The sequence below is a fragment of the Crocodylus siamensis genome, chromosome 6, assembly GCF_052110815.1.
Source record: "Crocodylus siamensis isolate JL-2025a chromosome 6, ASM5211081v1, whole genome shotgun sequence".
NCBI lineage: Eukaryota > Metazoa > Chordata > Crocodylia > Crocodylidae > Crocodylus > Crocodylus siamensis.
In genome coordinates this window covers 19,294,908-19,308,912 of record NC_143400.1, presented here as the reverse complement: position 1 = coordinate 19,308,912, position 14,005 = coordinate 19,294,908, and the positions used below count along the sequence as shown (strand labels likewise).

Genomic DNA, 14,005 nt, shown 5'->3' with positions numbered 1-14,005 from the left:
GGAGGCACAAGTCATTCATGTCTGTCCCAGAACCATAGGGTTTTAAAGAGCCACATACCACCCTGCTGCCACCCTCCAAGCCCCAGGATCGCCCCCCCCGAGCATCACACAGGGACAGAGGGACAGAGAAACAGAGCTTCAGCCCCCTTTATTGACCCCAGAGACAGAGAACCAGTTGTCTGGGGGGCCCACTCCTGAAAAGGGCCCAATTCTGAGTGGAGGGGCCCAATTTTGGGTGGTCCCGATCCTGGAAGTGCCCGATCCTAAACTGCTCTGATCCAGGAGGGGCCCAATCCTGGTCGGAGGGGCCCGATCCTAGGTGTGCCCCAAGGTGGGGCCCCTCAGAAGTTGCTGCCCATGTCCCAGAGGTTGCCGGCCAGGGCGTTGGCAGCTGCCTGCAGGGTCCAGGTCAGCAGGGCCAGGCGGCGCCGCAGCTCCCTGTTGCTGTCTCCATCCTGGTCCATGGGGGCTGGGGGGTTGCCAGCAGGGGGCAACCGGGCTAGGGTGGCCACCAGGGCAGGCAGCGTGTGGGGGCCACGGCCATGCAGCACATGGCGGAAGGGGGTCTCTGTGGGGGCCACGTAGGGGGACAGGAAGGAGAACTCCACCTGTGGGGGGGGGGTGTTAGGACCCCTGGAGGGGCAGGGGGCTGCGGGTTTGGAGGGAGGGGCACTGGAAATGGTGGGGGGTCCTCACCCTCATGATGCGCAGGTTGAAGCCACGTGTGAGCCGCTCATTGCCCTCATCGGAGCCCAGGACGTCCCGGCGCAACCGTTCACCAGCACGGGCCAGGTCCCCCCGGGCCGAGTACAACCAGCCCAGTGTCAGCCCCCGTGCCTGGGGGGGGGAAGGGGGGTCATTGCAGTCCCACAGCCCTCACTTGCAACCTGCAGCCCCCGGTGCCCCTCACTCCTGACCCACAGCTTCAGGCCTCCAGACCTACCGATGTCCCTCACTGCCGACCCACACCCCCTTCCCCCCCAGCCCTGCTGGTGCCCCTCACTCCTGACCTGCAGCCCCCCACCCCATACCTGCAGCTGGGCCTCGTGACGCCCAAGCGGTGCCAGGTGCTGCAGCAGGACATCTCCGTAGCAGCTGTAGTCAAGGGGCAGGATGCGGTCATGGCTGAGGCGGATGAGGAGATGCCCCACGACCTCGGCCACAGCCTCAGCCACAGCAGGCAGCCGCCCACCCAGTGCTGCCTCCAGCCGCGCATAGGTGTCAGCCTGAGTGCTTAGGAAGGGGTAGGGGCGGGCGTCCTGCAAGAAGTGCAGGTTGGGAGTGAGGGGCACTGGCAGGGCAGGGGGGGCAGGGGGCTGTGGGTTGGGAGTGACAGGCACGGGGTTGGTCCTGACCTCGACGAAGGAGAACTCCACGGCCGGGACCCCCCCAAAGGCTGTGAAGGCATAGGCGCTGCTCTCCATGGGCAGGGGCCGGATCCTGGCACCAGGGGAGATGGGGAGGTCAGAAGTCACCCTGGCTCAGGGCTGGGGGAGTCAAGGGTCAGAGGTCACGTACACCTCACTGTCCCAGTGCCGCCCAGAAGCTGTGACCTGCTCGTAGATGCTCTGGCTGCTGCGGCTGGGGCTGTCGACCTGGGGAGGGGAGAAGAGCCAGGAGGTGACCTTTGCTCTCTGCCCCTACCCCACTATCAGAGAACTCGGGCATCCCGGCTCCCAACTCCCCCACCTACCCCCTCCCTTCCCAGGGAACCCAAATGTCCAGGCTCCCTCGCTCACCTGCTTGATGATGCTCTCAATGAGGCTGACCAGGAGAGGGCTGGTTCTGGCAATGAACTTGTCGTCTCCTGGGGGGTTGCGGGGGGTCAGAGATGGGCCCCTCCCAGAGAATCCAGGCATCCGAGACCCCCAGCACACATCTCCAGAGAACCCAGGTGTCCGGGGCCCCCCCTCACCCAGCACCGCATTATCCAGGCTGATGTAGGCGACGGCTTTGAGATGCAGGACACTGAAATACCCCTGGGGGGGCAGACAGGGCAGGAGGGTCAGGGTTTGGGGGGGGGGATGTCCCTGTGTGTTTGTGGGGGGACGTCTGGGCTCCCCCCCACCCCCACCTCGGCCCCAGGGAGCCTAGAGGCATCTTGAGATCCCAGGCATCTGGGCGCACCTCCAGCCACTCTGTGGAGCCAACGCTGCCAAAGTCTCCAGCATCCCAGCTCACAAAAAGCAGGCTGCGGCGGAGCTGGAAGCCTGGCAGGTTGGAGGAGGAGCAGGATCAGGACCCTACCCCACCCTCCAGGGAACCCAGGCATCTAGGCCCCCAGCCCCCAGGGAACCCAGGCATCTGTGCGTACCGCGGCGGACCATGGCAGCCAGGGCCTGGGCGAGCTCCAGCAGCACCGCAGTTCCAACCCCAGCCCGGGCAGCCCCGGGACCCAATGAGTCCCGCTGCGCCCCCACGATGACATAGTGGTCTGTGGGCATGCGGTAGGGTCAGGGGTGGGGCTTCCCAGAGGCCCCGCCCCTTCAGTGCTCCAGGGCCTGCCTCTTGACTGCAAACCCCATCCCCTAAAGCATAGACCCCACCCCAAGGGACTTAAGCCCAACCCACATGCCCCAAGGGCCCTTGAGAGTAGACCATACCCCCTTTCCCACTCAAACCCCGCCCCTGTTGCCACCAAATCCCACCACCTCCAAGCCCTGCCCACCGGGCTCCAGGCGCCCCTGCAGGCAGCCGAAGACATTGCTGATAAGGGTTGTGACCTTCACATTGTGGACGCCCAGATGCACTCGGACACCTGGGTCCCCCAGGCCAAGGTGGTACGGCACGGACAGCAGGCGTCCCCACCACCCCCGGGGGGCCTCAGGGCCTGTCAGTGTCCTGAGGGGGGGGCAGAGGGGGACATGGGACCTAAGCATCCGGGACTCCCGGAGCTAGAAAGAACCCAGGTGACTGGGCTCCCCAGACAGGTGAGGACCCAGGTGTCCGGGCCCCCAAGAGAGGAGAGGACCCAGGCATCCAGGCAGTACCGAAGCAAGCGGGCGGCCGTGGCAGCACTGATGGGCTGGGCTGGGATCCGGGGCAGCCCCGAGGACCGGAGTGGAGGGAACTGGGTCTGGTTGAAGGATGGGAACCCGGGGCTATATGGGTCCCCGGAGCCAAGGTGCACCTGGGGAGGGACAGGATTGAGAACCCAGGTGTCCGGGCTCAGCCCTTGCCCCTTCCCACGAGAGAACCCAGGCGTCTGGGCTCACGTGGCCATAGACGGCGGTGTCTGGGGGCAGCCCCAGGCTGGGGGGATCCTGGGGGATGTCTGCTGGGTCGGGGTAGATCAGCACTCCCCGTGCCCCGGCTGCCTCCGCATTGGCCACCTGTGCGGGGGGAGAACCCAGGAGTCCAGGATGGCCCCATGACTCTCACCCCCCACCCCCAGTCCCCCCTGCCCTCCCAGACAACCTAGGCATCTGGGTGCACCTTCTCAGCGAAGCTGATCTCCCCAACACGCACGAGGATGAGGTGCCTGTAGTGATCGACCCCCGCTGTCCCCAGCGCCGTCAGGTCCTCGGCCCGCCCGTAGTGGGCATAGACCAGCCTCCCCTGGAGGCACAGAGGGAGTCAGGGGGCAGCTGGGACCCCCCTGGGGCTGGGGAGAGGGGCAGGAAGTGTTGCTAGGGCTGTTGCCACAACATTGCTAGGAGCACAAGATGCTACTAGGCCAATTGCCATGGTATTGCTAGGGGCAGGAACCATTGCTAGGCCTATTGCCATAGTGTTGCTAGGGGCAGGAGGAGCTGCTAAGTCTGTTGCCAGGTTGTCACTAGGGGCAGGAGGCTCTACCAGGCCCTGTTGTCATGCCATTGCTAGGGCCAGGGAATGTTGCTAGGCCAGTTACCATGGCATTGCTGGGGGCAGGAGGTGCTTCTAGAGCCATTGCTAGGGCATGGTTAATGGCTAGAGGCAGGGGGCATTGCCAGGGTGGTTGCTAGGATGTTGCTAGGGCCTAGGGGTGATTACCGTGGCATTGCCAGGTGCGCTGTAGGGGCAGTAGGCCTCAGGGTCCTCCAGGGGGAGCTGCTCCAGGATGCCCCCCCACGGGTCCAGGCGCAGCAGCAAGTTGGGATGGAGCCTAGCAGAGGGGGCGGGGCTAGTGCCAGGAAACCCTGCCCCCACATCCCGTCCCTTCCCACCCCTCCCAGCCCCTTCCTCCCCCAGGGCCCAGCCTTCCCTCCCAGGCCCTGCCCCCTGGTCCCCTAAGCCCCGCCCCTGCCCAGGGCCTGCCCACCTGTGGGGGCGTGGCAGCCCCACGTAGTGGCTCTTGGTCCAAGCCCGGTCCAGCCCACAGGCCCCGAGCTCAGCCAGGACCCACTTGACCAGCTCCTGTGCCTGGGCTGAGCCGGGGGGGTGGGGGCCCACGCTGGCTTTCCTGGGAGGGCAGAGGTGACACTCAGTTGTCCGCCCCCCACCCCAGACCCATAGAGAACCCAGGTGTCCAGCCCTCCCCACAATGGAGAACCCAGGAACCAGAGCATTCCCTCCATGGAGAACCCAGGCATCCGGGAGGTGCTTACCTGACACGGGCATTGAGGCGCTGGGGGCTGAGCTCGCGCTGCAGCATGCCCCGCAGGTCAGCCCAGTAGAGGGGGGGGTCCCCCGGGGGGCGTGGAGCCCCTCCCTCCTCATTGCCCACAGCCACCAGCAGCTCAGCCTGGGACCCACTGCAGCCCTGGGCTGCCCCCTGCCGCCCCATCGCCCCCAGCACACAGCCTGGGGGGCAGGGCAGCTGCGTCAGGGGGCCAGGGGAGCCGAGGCGTGGATCCTGGGGCAAGAGGAGGGGACTGGGGGGCAAATATGGGGGCCCTGGGGCAAGGGGAGGGGCCTTAGGATGTAAACCTGGGGGACCTGGGGCATGTAGAGGGGGGCTGGGGCAATACTGAGGGTCTGGGGGTGGGCAACAAGGGAGGCCAGGGGAGTAAATCCAGGGTCCCTGGGGTAGGTAAAGGGGGGCTGGGGCAAAAAACAGCGCCTGGAGGGCAGGATGTGTGTGTGGGGGGGCAAATCCAGGGTCCCTGGGGCAGGTGGGGGGGCTGGGGCAATAGAGAAGGTCGCGGTGCAAGAGGAAGGTTGGGGGGGGCAAATCTGGGGTCCTCGGGACATATGGAGGGGATGAGGGAATAGAGAGGGTTGAGGGGGCAGAAGGGTGGTGACTGGGGCAGGAGGGTGTGTGGCCACACTAGTGGGAGGAGCTCCATGGGAGGGTGGGGCCAGCAGGCCAGGGGGCATGGTCAACCAGGGAACAGGGGTTTCTTGCTGGGTATGCTGGGGGTAGGAGGTAGGGGGCGGGGCTAGGAGCCAAGGGGGTGGGATTATAAGGGAAGGGGTGGGGCTTACCCAGTACGAAGACCAACAGTGCCCCCAGCAGGCCGCAGGCGATGGCATTGGCTCGGCCCTGGACTGCCCTGGACCCCCCCGGCCTCTCCAGAGGGATCAAAACCTGCACGGAGCCACCCCCAGCCTCACGGCAGTACTGGGCCCCGGGGGGCGTGCGCCTGGCCTGGGGGGTGTGGGAGTGAGGGGCACTGCTGGGCTGGGGGAGCAGGGGGCTGCGGGTCAGGAGTTAGGGGCACCAGGGGTCCCGCCTTCCCACTTACTGCTCCACGCAGCAGCAACCTCACAGCGCTCATGGCAGCTCTGACCTGTGGGGACCCCCCCAGACCCTGAGCAAAGCAGCTTCCAGGCCTCCGATTGACAAAAGGAACCAGGACCCCCACCACAAAAGGCAGGGGCTGCAGGTCAGGAGTGAGAGGCACCACTAGCACTGCGCCCCCCCGACTCCGCCCCGCATACTGCCAGGCGGTCCTGGTTCCTTTTGCCAATCAGAGGGCTGGAAGCCTCAGGGCCCAGCAGTGACCTTTGACCCTTAAATTGCTCCTCCCCATGCCCAGTGCCCCTCACTCCCAACCCACAGCTGCTGCCCCCCCCCGCAACCCTGCTGGTGCCCCTCACTCCCAACCTGCAGCCCTCTGTCCCCCCGGTGCCCCTCACTGCTGACCTGCAGCCCCTGCCCCCCCCCCACAGTCACTCACAGGCTGTCTGTGCCTTGTCCTCTGTAGCTCCCCCTTGACTGACAGCTGGAAGCCCTCCCTCCCAGTACCACGTGACCCCAGATTCCCCCCCCCCACACACACACTCAGAGCTGGGCCCCTGTTATATGCTGCTAGGCCCCACCCTAGAAGTGGCTGCATGTTGGGGGGTAGAGGGAAGCTCTGCTGGGTAGGGGTTCAGTGGGGCTGAAAAGGGGGCATGGGCAGAACAAAGGCCTGTGCCCTTGCTGAGAAGGGCAGACATGGTGTGGGGCGGAGGAGTAACTCCCTAACCCCCCTGAGACTCCAAGTGTCCGGGCCCCCGTCCCCCTGCTCTCCCCTAGCCCCCTCCCCTATAGAGACCCCAGGCATCTGGGCTCTGACCCCAAACCTATTTAGCAGCTGCTGGGTTCACTGTGACCTCGGCTGTTTGCTTTTGGAAGGCGGGTCCTGTGGGTCGGGAGTGAGGGGCACTCGCCAAGCCAGAGGGCTGTGGGTCGAGAGTGAGGGGCACCAGCCAGGCTGGGGGGCTGCGGATCTGGAGTGAGGGGCACCTGCTGGGCCAGGGGGCTGTGGGTCTGGAGTGAGGGGCACCAGGATTGGGTCCGGGCCATTTATTGTCACAGATAAATATGGGGGGTTTTTACAGGTTAAGTTAATATCAAACATGGAGTCTCTGTGCCTCCCCCCCAGGGGAACCTAGGAGTCCAGGGGGCACGGAACCCAGGCATGGGAAGGAGCAGTGTGATTGACAGCTGTCAATCATCCATCAGTCACTCTCTGCCAGCGGTCCTTGCATGCTGGGCACTGATAGCATCCTTCACCGCGGGCTCTGGGCTTGATTGACAGGCGTCCGTCATGCGTTGCTCCCTCTATCCCATGCAGCTGTCAATCACGGCTCCAAGGGGTGGGACTCTGCTGGGCGGGGTCTCACGTAGGGCCACCCCCCTGGCAGGCATCCGCCAGCAGGAGTGAGACTTTGCCCCGCAGGAAGTTGGACTGAGCCCCCAGGAGGCGGAGCACAGAGCGGGCGGGGCTGCCTGGGGGTGGGGCCAGGGGCGGGGGCTGCGGGAGGGGGCAGAGTCAGGAGTGCCCCTAACTCCTGACCCACAGCCCCTGCCCCCCCAGCCCTGCCGGTGCCCCTCACACCCAACCCGCAGCCCCTGCCCCCCCAGCCCTGCTGGTACCCCTCCGTCCCAACCTGCAGCCCCCCTCAGCCCTGCCACCCCTCACTCCCAACTCACAGCCCCTGCCTCACTCTGCCAGTGCCCCTTGCTCCTGACCTGCAGCCCCTCACCTTGGACTCATGATTCCGCAGGATCTGGCCCACACCGCGCACCACATTGTGCATCCGTTCCAACATCACCCGTGTCCCTGGCTCAGTCACCAGCTCCCGGGCACGGCAGAGGGCAGTAACCAGGAGGGTATGACCCCCCCACACCTCCTGCACCCGTGCTGGCCACTGTCAGGGGTGGGGGCAGTGATCAGACCAGGCCTGGACCCCCCCGGCCCTGCTAATGCCCCTCACTCCCAACCCACAACCCCTCCCCCATCAGCCCTGCTGATGCCACTCACTCCCAACCCGCAGCCCCTGCCCCCCCAGCCTCTCCCTCCTGACCCCCAGCCCCCAGCCTCGTTAGCAACTCACGCTCATTTGCTGCCACTCATTAAAGTTCACTTTTGTTTCAGGCAGCATCAGGATGTCCGGCAGGTCGCATGCAGCTCCACAGGCAGCCTAGGGGGGCGGGGCAGAGAGAGGTGAGATGCAGCCAGCTCTGGGGCGCTTCACGGCTGAATGTAATAGGACCCGGATGCACCCAGCTCGGGGGGGTGGGGGGTGCGGGCTGGGTAGAACAGGGCGTGGATGTGCCTAGCTCTGGGGGAGAGGGGGGCACCTACTGCTGCCTTCTCTGCATCCTGGGTCTCGCGGATGAACATCTCCAGCACACGGGGGTCGCACATGGGCCGGGGGGTGCCTGCCTGAACTGGCCCCGGCATCAGCAGCAGCATCGACAGCAGAGTCCAGAGCCCGGGGGGGGACGGGGGGTGAGAACCCAGGGGTCCGGGGTCCCAGCTCCCCCAGCCCCCCACTCCCGAAGAACCCCGGCATCTGGGTCCCCCTGTGGTCACCCCCAGTCCCACTCCCTTCCCAGACAACCCAGGTGTCTGGGGATCCCGGCTGCCGTCCTGCTCAAACCCACCAGCCCCTACTCCCATCCCAGAGCCTGGAGAGAACCCAGGCGTCCAGGCTCCCGGCTCTCATCCCCACCCCTCCCCATTCATTCATCCACCTAAGTCTTCCGGGGCTGGTCCGGACGCCTGGCTTCTCTGGGGAGGGGAGTGGGGAGGGCGGGAGCCCGGATGCTGGGGTTGTCCCCCCGGTCTGGCCTGGAGCCTGGGGTGGGTTGTGATGGAGGCCCGGACACCTGGGTTCTCCCTGCGCTCTGTGAAAGGGGTCTGGAGGGGGGCAAGGGTCACATCCCAGACACCTGGGTCCTCTCCTCGCCTTGGTCCACCTGGGCCACACCCCCACCACCCACCTTGGCCTCCTGCCCCCACCTCCTGCCACACAAGCCAGGTGTCCAGCCTGCAGGACCCAGGGTCCGGGGTCTGCCCCAGGCTACGGGGGAAAATGGGGGTGGGGGGACTCAGACTTACCCACTCTCCCCATATCCAGCTTCGCATCCCCCATCAGGGCCCCATGGCCTCAGGGGGGTGGTCATCAGGATACCCTGTAATTGAGGGGGGGGCTGCGGGTAGGGAGTGAGGGGCACCAGATAAGGAAGGGGGTGTGGGTCGGGAGTGAGGGGCACTGGGGAAGGAAGGGGGTTGTGGGTCAGGAGTGAGGGGCACAGGGCACTGGGACCCCGGGCTATGAGTGGCTGGCGCCGGCCGGGGTTAATGGTTGACGGGCTGGAATGCGCGGGGACGGGGCCGGACAGGGCCGGACGCGGCAGCTTCCCCCGCACCGGCGCCATCGAGGGAAGAGGCTCAGGACCTGCACGTCAGCCCTGGCCCCCAGCCACAGCAGGTGGGGGCTACGGGAGGCCGTGGAGCTGGCACGCACGTACGCACGGGACCCAGGCGTCCAGGAGGCGTCCAGGACACACACGCATACACACAGGGGGGACCCAGGCATCCAGGATCAGGATGCATATGAATGGATACATGTATACACGTGTGCACACAACTCCAGCATCTGGGCCCCGCTGAGAACCCAGGTGGCAGTACCCCACACTCCCAACCTGTAGCCCCCTGCCCTGCCAGTGTCCCTCACTCCTGACCCACAGCCCCCTGCACCCCCAGCCCTGCTGGTGCCCCTCACTCTGAACCCATGTGGGACTATTTGATGTCCTCAGGTTGCGGATGTGCCGCTGGATCTGGGGGTTGCCGGCGGTCGGTGGCCGAGTTCCCTACGTCCTCTGGATCCCTCATGAGTCCCCAGAGATGGCCCAATGTTACGCCTCAGCGGGGGCAGGTCCAGCCTGGCTGTCATCACCATTGTGCAACGCTGTTCTGGCGGTGGGCAACCAGCGCCATGATGACATCAACTAAAATTTCAGGAGTGGGTTGTCGCATTGGTGTCCAGCGCTCGATGTTCTGCGTGCAGTTTATAAAAAGGCTAAAAGCTTTAAAAACTTAAAAGCCTAAAACTGCAAGGAGGGTGCCACTGGGTGGGGCGACCAGTGCCTTAAAAACACCAATAAATTATGGGGGACAACAAAAGAAAAAACAGGGCGCGCTCATGCAGGTCATAGGTTCAAAACTAGTGCTCCCCAGGGGACAGCGAGCAGAGCACCCCAGGCAGCACCCACCAGTTTGCAAACTTGGAGAGCTCGCCAACTTGGAGAGCTCACCAGCGGCTACTGCCCAGTGGTACTCCACCCAGAGATCCATGCAAAGGACACTGAGGAAAAAGGCCCCTAGGTCACCAGGAGCCTTCCTGGCCAGAGCCTCCTTCCTGGATAGCCAGATGACAAGGTTGGCCAGAGCCAGGAGGAGGTTGACCAGTAGGTCCCAGGCCTTGGTGGGGCAACAGAAGGGGTGTGCATAAACCAAAAGGTGCAGGGAGTAGCGCAGCCAGAACTTGAGGAGCAAGTTCTGGAGGAGGTGCAGGGGCTGCAGTCTGGCGCACTTGATGGTAAGGTGCGCAAGCACCTCCCTCTCAAAACAGAATGGGCACTGGTCAGAGACTGGTTCGAAATGGGCCAGCCACACACCCATTGTGACAGCCCCATGGAGGAGCCGCCAGCTTAGGTCCCCGGTGGCTCTGGGGATCAGATCAGAATACAGGCTCTGCCACCAGGGCCCGTTGGCCTTGTGCTCACCAAAATAGTCCCGCCAGGCAGTGTCCTGGTGGGCCGCAAGGCCAGTGTGGTGGATCATATGGTGGATGACTGTGTATAGTTGGCACCAATGGGCTGTGGAAAAGTGGATTGGGCTAGTGTCCACCGGTTTAGACATGTGTACCAGGGAGCACCCCCGGGCCCACTGTGAGGTGGGCCCGATAAGCAACTCCACTGGCTTGGGGGACCCGAGGGGTTGGGGACCACCGTCTCGCAGGACCCAGTCGACATAGGTAAGGGCGTCTGCGGGCAGCGCAGCTTTCACCTCCTGTACTATGGCCAAGCAGGTCTCTGATCTGGGTGATGCCCACCCGGGCCCACGTGGGACCCGTAAAGAACCCAGGTGCCCAAGACAGACACACATGCACAGAGGGAAGCCAGGCATCCACGATGCATGCACACACATAGGTGTACACACAACCCAGGCATCCGGGACACACAGAGAACCAAGGTGTGCCAGACACGTGAGCAGATCCAGGTGTCTGGGACACATGGGCAGACACAGGTGGGCACAGTGAGGGGTCTTGGGATGGGCTCGTGGGGCCAGGCCAGGGACAGCCCCACAGAGGACCCGGGTGTCCTGGCTCCCCCACCCTAGGCTCTCCCTGCATGTCGGGCTGGGGGGAGCCCCGATGCCGGGGATCTCTCCTGGCCGCTCCCAGGCAGACACTGGCAGGTGCCGCCTTTGCCCTCTGCCCCCAGGGCAGGACAATGGCATTCCCGGCACCTAGCGGGGGCAGAGCTGGCAGGGGGCTGCGGGCGGGAGCGTGAAGCACTGCGGAGCGGGGGGCTACAGGCAGCCGGACACGTCCACACCGGCAGCTCCGTCTGTCCGACGCCAGCGGCGGCCCCAGGCGGGGTCGGGCCACGTGCGGGGGAGCCCGCAGGCGTCTGGGCTTCCGCTCCCCCCCCCACCGGGAACCCAGGCGTCCGCGGGCCGCCCGGGTGCTACGTGCTGCCCGCCCCGGCGCCGCCGCATCGATCCGCAAACAGCCCCGCGGCGCCAGCCAAGGGCAAAGGAGTGACCCCAGCGGGGCCGCACACCTGGGCTGTCAGTGTGGGACCACACAGCTAGGTCCTTGGCGGAGCCAGGGGCCCGCACACCTGGGTCAGGGCGGGGGGTGTCAGACAAATGGGTCCTTGGTGGGGATGGGGGTTGGGACAACTGAGTCCTTGGAGGGGGGGCCCAGACAACTGGTTTCTTGGGGGGTCACATCTGGGTCCTTGGGGGGAAAATAGGGGTCCAGACACCTGTGCAAGCCCCCCACACAGACCCTGACACCCATGTTGTCTCCTCTCTTTATTGCCCCCAACCCCTCAGGAGGTGTCTCCACATGCCCCCCCCACACTTCTCTGTGGCCAAGCTGGGGTGGTTCCAAGGGGGTGCAGCCCAGGCCTGGGTTCCCTGCAGATGTGGCACCCCTTGCTGGGGCCTGAGCTTGGGGCTAACCAGACCCCTGTATGGTGGGGGGAAGCTCCCAACTGGGTGGGGAGGGGCTGGTACAGCTTAATCCAGGGGGAGGGAAGGGGTCTGTTTGTCTTTAAAGATCTCCAGCAAGTCCAGGGGGGGCATATGGGGGCGCTCCCCCATGTCCAGGGGTCTTCAGCAGCTCTCAGTCTGGGGGGGCAGTTTGAGGCCTCTCCAGGGGGGGTTCTCCAACCAGGTCCCTGTCTTCAAGCAGCTCAGGCAGGGGGACCCCCATCAGGGTTGTTTTGGAGGAAGGCTCCCAAAGGACCCAAATATTGAGGTGCAGGATCAGGCTCAGTCTGGGGGGTCCCCCATCTCCATGGGGTGGTCCTCCAACCAGGTCTACTCCTGGGGGATTACCCCAGAACCCCCCTACCCCCATCTCCCGGCAGCTGAGGCACAGGGGTCTCCATGAGGGCCCAGCTTTTCTTAGAAGGGAATCTCCAGAGACTCCAGTTCTCAGAGTGCATGATCACGCCCAGTCAGTGGGGGTCCCCACCTGTAGGAAGGGGTTTCCAGGTCCAGTTGGGGGGGGGCTCCAGGTCCAACTGAGGCAGGGGGTATCCACTGGAATCCAGCTGGGGAGGGGGGGGGGTCTCTGCAGGTCACTGGGTGCAGGATTAGGCCCAGTCTAGGCAGGGGGTCCCCCCATCTTTGGGCAGCTCAGGCCAGGGGTCTCCATCAGGGTGGGGCTGTGGGGAGGTGGTCTCTGCAGGTCTTGGGGCACAGGATCCAGTAGGGTCACTGGGTCTGGCGCCGGGCAACACGGATGTGAATAGCAGAGTTGTGGCGGGCACAGGGAGCAGGTGAGGGGCCATCGGGGTTGCTGGGGGGGGGCTGGGAGCCAGGAGTCAGGCGCACAGTGGAGGTGGCAGGGTGCAGGCGCAGACCCCCCCCTGCACCCGCCTCCAGCTGCAGTGCAATGTTGATGGCACGGGGGATGGCAAGGCCCAGGCCGTGGATGCGCAGCTCAGCCAGGCCTGGTCCCCCGCCGTCCCCTCCTGTGGTCCCCCCCAGCAGGCGGCGGCACCGGCCCAGCTGAGCCCCGAAGTCTGTCTGCATGTTCACATACACGTCAGCACCAGAGCGCGGCGGGCGGGGGGGTGGGCGGCGGCGGGGTGGCGCAGCAGCAGCAGCAACAGGGGGTGGCAGCGGCTCTGACATGGCGCTGGGGGCGGAGGGGAGAGCAGGGTGAGATCAATCCTCCATTGAACTCTGAATCCACCACAGAAGTCCTGTGTCTCATCTGTCCCCCCCCCATGTCCCCCCAAGGCTGCCAGACTGCCCCCCCACATTCCTGTCACCTCTGAACCCAGAATGACCCCCCATCCTCCCTAGTGACCCCTAAACCCAGAAGGAACCCCTCAATGCTCCCCAGCAACCTTTGATCCAACAATTCCCTCCTCCATGGTCTCACTAACCCCCCAGTAATCCGTGACCCCACACAGACTTCCCAGGGACCCTCATCAATGCCCCCATGCCTCCACACTGACTCCCAACACCCACCCAAAGGCACCCAGTAACCCTTGACCTCACACTTATTCCCAAAGACCCCAGTGACCCCTGACCACTGCAGCTCCCCTCCATGACCCCTGCCCCCTCCAATGACCTCCGATCCCACGTTGACCACCAGGGAACCCTCCTGGATCTATGACCCTCCCTCCAGTGCCACCTGAACCTCCAGAGCCTGTGACCTTCTATCCCCAACTACTCACTTGTGACCTTTTACCTCAGCTGGACCACCAGGGACCTTTTGACTTCCTTCCTGGTGACCACGCTCCCCCAGGCTCCTTCCCAGCCACCCCCCTGCTGACCCCTGCGCCCTAAGGCCACGTGCTCCTCCCTCCTGTCCCGCGCTCACCTCGTCCGCGCGCCTCCAGCCCAAGCCGGAATCAGCCGCTTCCGCTTCCCTTAGCCCCGCCCCTATCAGCCCCATCCAAGTACACAGGCGCATGGGACGCCCACCTCTCCTTTTAGTGCGCATGCGCAAAACTACCTTCGCTTTTACTGCGCATGCGCACAGAGCGCCCCAGGGCGGCAGATCCCCGTTTGCGCTGTAGGTACGCGGAAGGCATCAGTGAAGGGCGGAGCTTACGGAGTCCAGCCTAGGTTCCCTTGTTAAGGGGAGCGACAGCCCCCACATGGCCTCG

General features: G+C 65.0%; 3 protein-coding genes across 15 annotated transcripts; all 3 read right to left on the bottom strand.

Annotated features, from left to right (window-relative positions):
• Positions 1–123: 123 nt before the first annotated feature.
• Positions 124–6,332, bottom strand: TFR2 (transferrin receptor 2). 11 transcript variants are annotated; one of them, XM_090055562.1, is made up of 19 exons: positions 6,045–6,328; positions 5,610–5,654; positions 5,350–5,512; positions 4,530–4,818; positions 4,244–4,384; positions 3,976–4,087; positions 3,436–3,558; positions 3,216–3,332; positions 2,991–3,130; positions 2,669–2,841; positions 2,315–2,434; positions 2,128–2,210; positions 1,916–1,979; positions 1,740–1,807; positions 1,519–1,595; positions 1,356–1,440; positions 1,032–1,259; positions 697–837; positions 124–608 (listed from the first exon to the last, which is right to left on the bottom strand). In XM_090055562.1, the coding sequence occupies exons 1-19, from the start codon at positions 6,201–6,203 to the stop codon at positions 342–344; spliced, it is 2,595 nt and encodes an 864-aa protein (XP_089911688.1). In that variant the 5' UTR covers positions 6,204–6,328; the 3' UTR covers positions 124–341. The 11 variants fall into 11 exon arrangements, 10 of the variants coding, with proteins under 10 accessions (XP_089911688.1, XP_089911686.1, XP_089911687.1 ...); XM_090055560.1 differs by having other exon boundaries at positions 1,740–1,979; XM_090055561.1 differs by having other exon boundaries at positions 1,740–1,979; positions 4,530–4,725.
• A 78-nt stretch (positions 6,333–6,410) lies between these two features.
• EPO (erythropoietin) lies at positions 6,411–8,467 on the bottom strand. 3 transcript variants are annotated; one of them, XM_090055826.1, is made up of 5 exons: positions 8,333–8,347; positions 7,941–8,021; positions 7,690–7,776; positions 7,339–7,503; positions 6,427–7,106 (listed from the first exon to the last, which is right to left on the bottom strand). In XM_090055826.1, exons 2-5 carry the CDS (start codon positions 8,001–8,003, stop codon positions 6,972–6,974), a joined length of 450 nt encoding a protein of 149 aa, XP_089911952.1. In that variant the 5' UTR covers positions 8,004–8,021; positions 8,333–8,347; the 3' UTR covers positions 6,427–6,971. The 3 variants fall into 3 exon arrangements, with proteins under 3 accessions (XP_089911951.1, XP_089911950.1, XP_089911952.1); XM_090055825.1 differs by having other exon boundaries at positions 6,411–6,989; positions 7,941–8,467; XM_090055824.1 differs by having other exon boundaries at positions 6,417–7,106; positions 7,941–8,459.
• A 3,207-nt stretch (positions 8,468–11,674) lies between these two features.
• POP7 (POP7 ribonuclease P/MRP subunit) lies at positions 11,675–13,668 on the bottom strand. Its single transcript, XM_090055857.1, has 2 exons — positions 13,585–13,668; positions 11,675–13,023 (listed from the first exon to the last, which is right to left on the bottom strand). Exon 2 carries the CDS (start codon positions 13,017–13,019, stop codon positions 12,597–12,599), a length of 423 nt encoding a protein of 140 aa, XP_089911983.1. The 5' UTR covers positions 13,020–13,023; positions 13,585–13,668; the 3' UTR covers positions 11,675–12,596.
• Between the last annotated feature and the right edge of the window lie 337 nt (positions 13,669–14,005).

What these genes read in the sequence shown, in the direction of transcription:
- TFR2 (XM_090055560.1), bottom strand. Translation starts at nt 6,203, where the DNA reads ATGCAGCCACTTCTAGGGTGGGGCCTAGCAGCATATAACAGGGGCCCA. An exon ending in GCAGGGGCGCCTGGAGCCCG is followed by an intron (nt 2,435 to 2,668) that starts GTGGGCAGGGCT and finishes GCATGCCCACAG; the next exon opens with ACCACTATGTCATCGTGGGG. An exon ending in GCTCCACAGAGTGGCTGGAG is followed by an intron (nt 1,980 to 2,127) that starts GTGCGCCCAGAT and finishes CTGCCCCCCCAG; the next exon opens with GGGTATTTCAGTGTCCTGCA.
- EPO (XM_090055824.1), bottom strand. Translation starts at nt 8,258, where the DNA reads ATGGGAGTAGGGGCTGGTGGGTTTGAGCAGGACGGCAGCCGGGATCCC. An exon ending in ATGAGTGGCAGCAAATGAGC is followed by an intron (nt 7,504 to 7,689) that starts GTGAGTTGCTAA and finishes CACCCCTGACAG; the next exon opens with TGGCCAGCACGGGTGCAGGA. An exon ending in TGCGGAATCATGAGTCCAAG is followed by an intron (nt 7,107 to 7,338) that starts GTGAGGGGCTGC and finishes CCCCTCCCGCAG; the next exon opens with CCCCCGCCCCTGGCCCCACC.
- POP7 (XM_090055857.1), bottom strand. Translation starts at nt 13,019, where the DNA reads ATGTCAGAGCCGCTGCCACCCCCTGTTGCTGCTGCTGCTGCGCCACCC.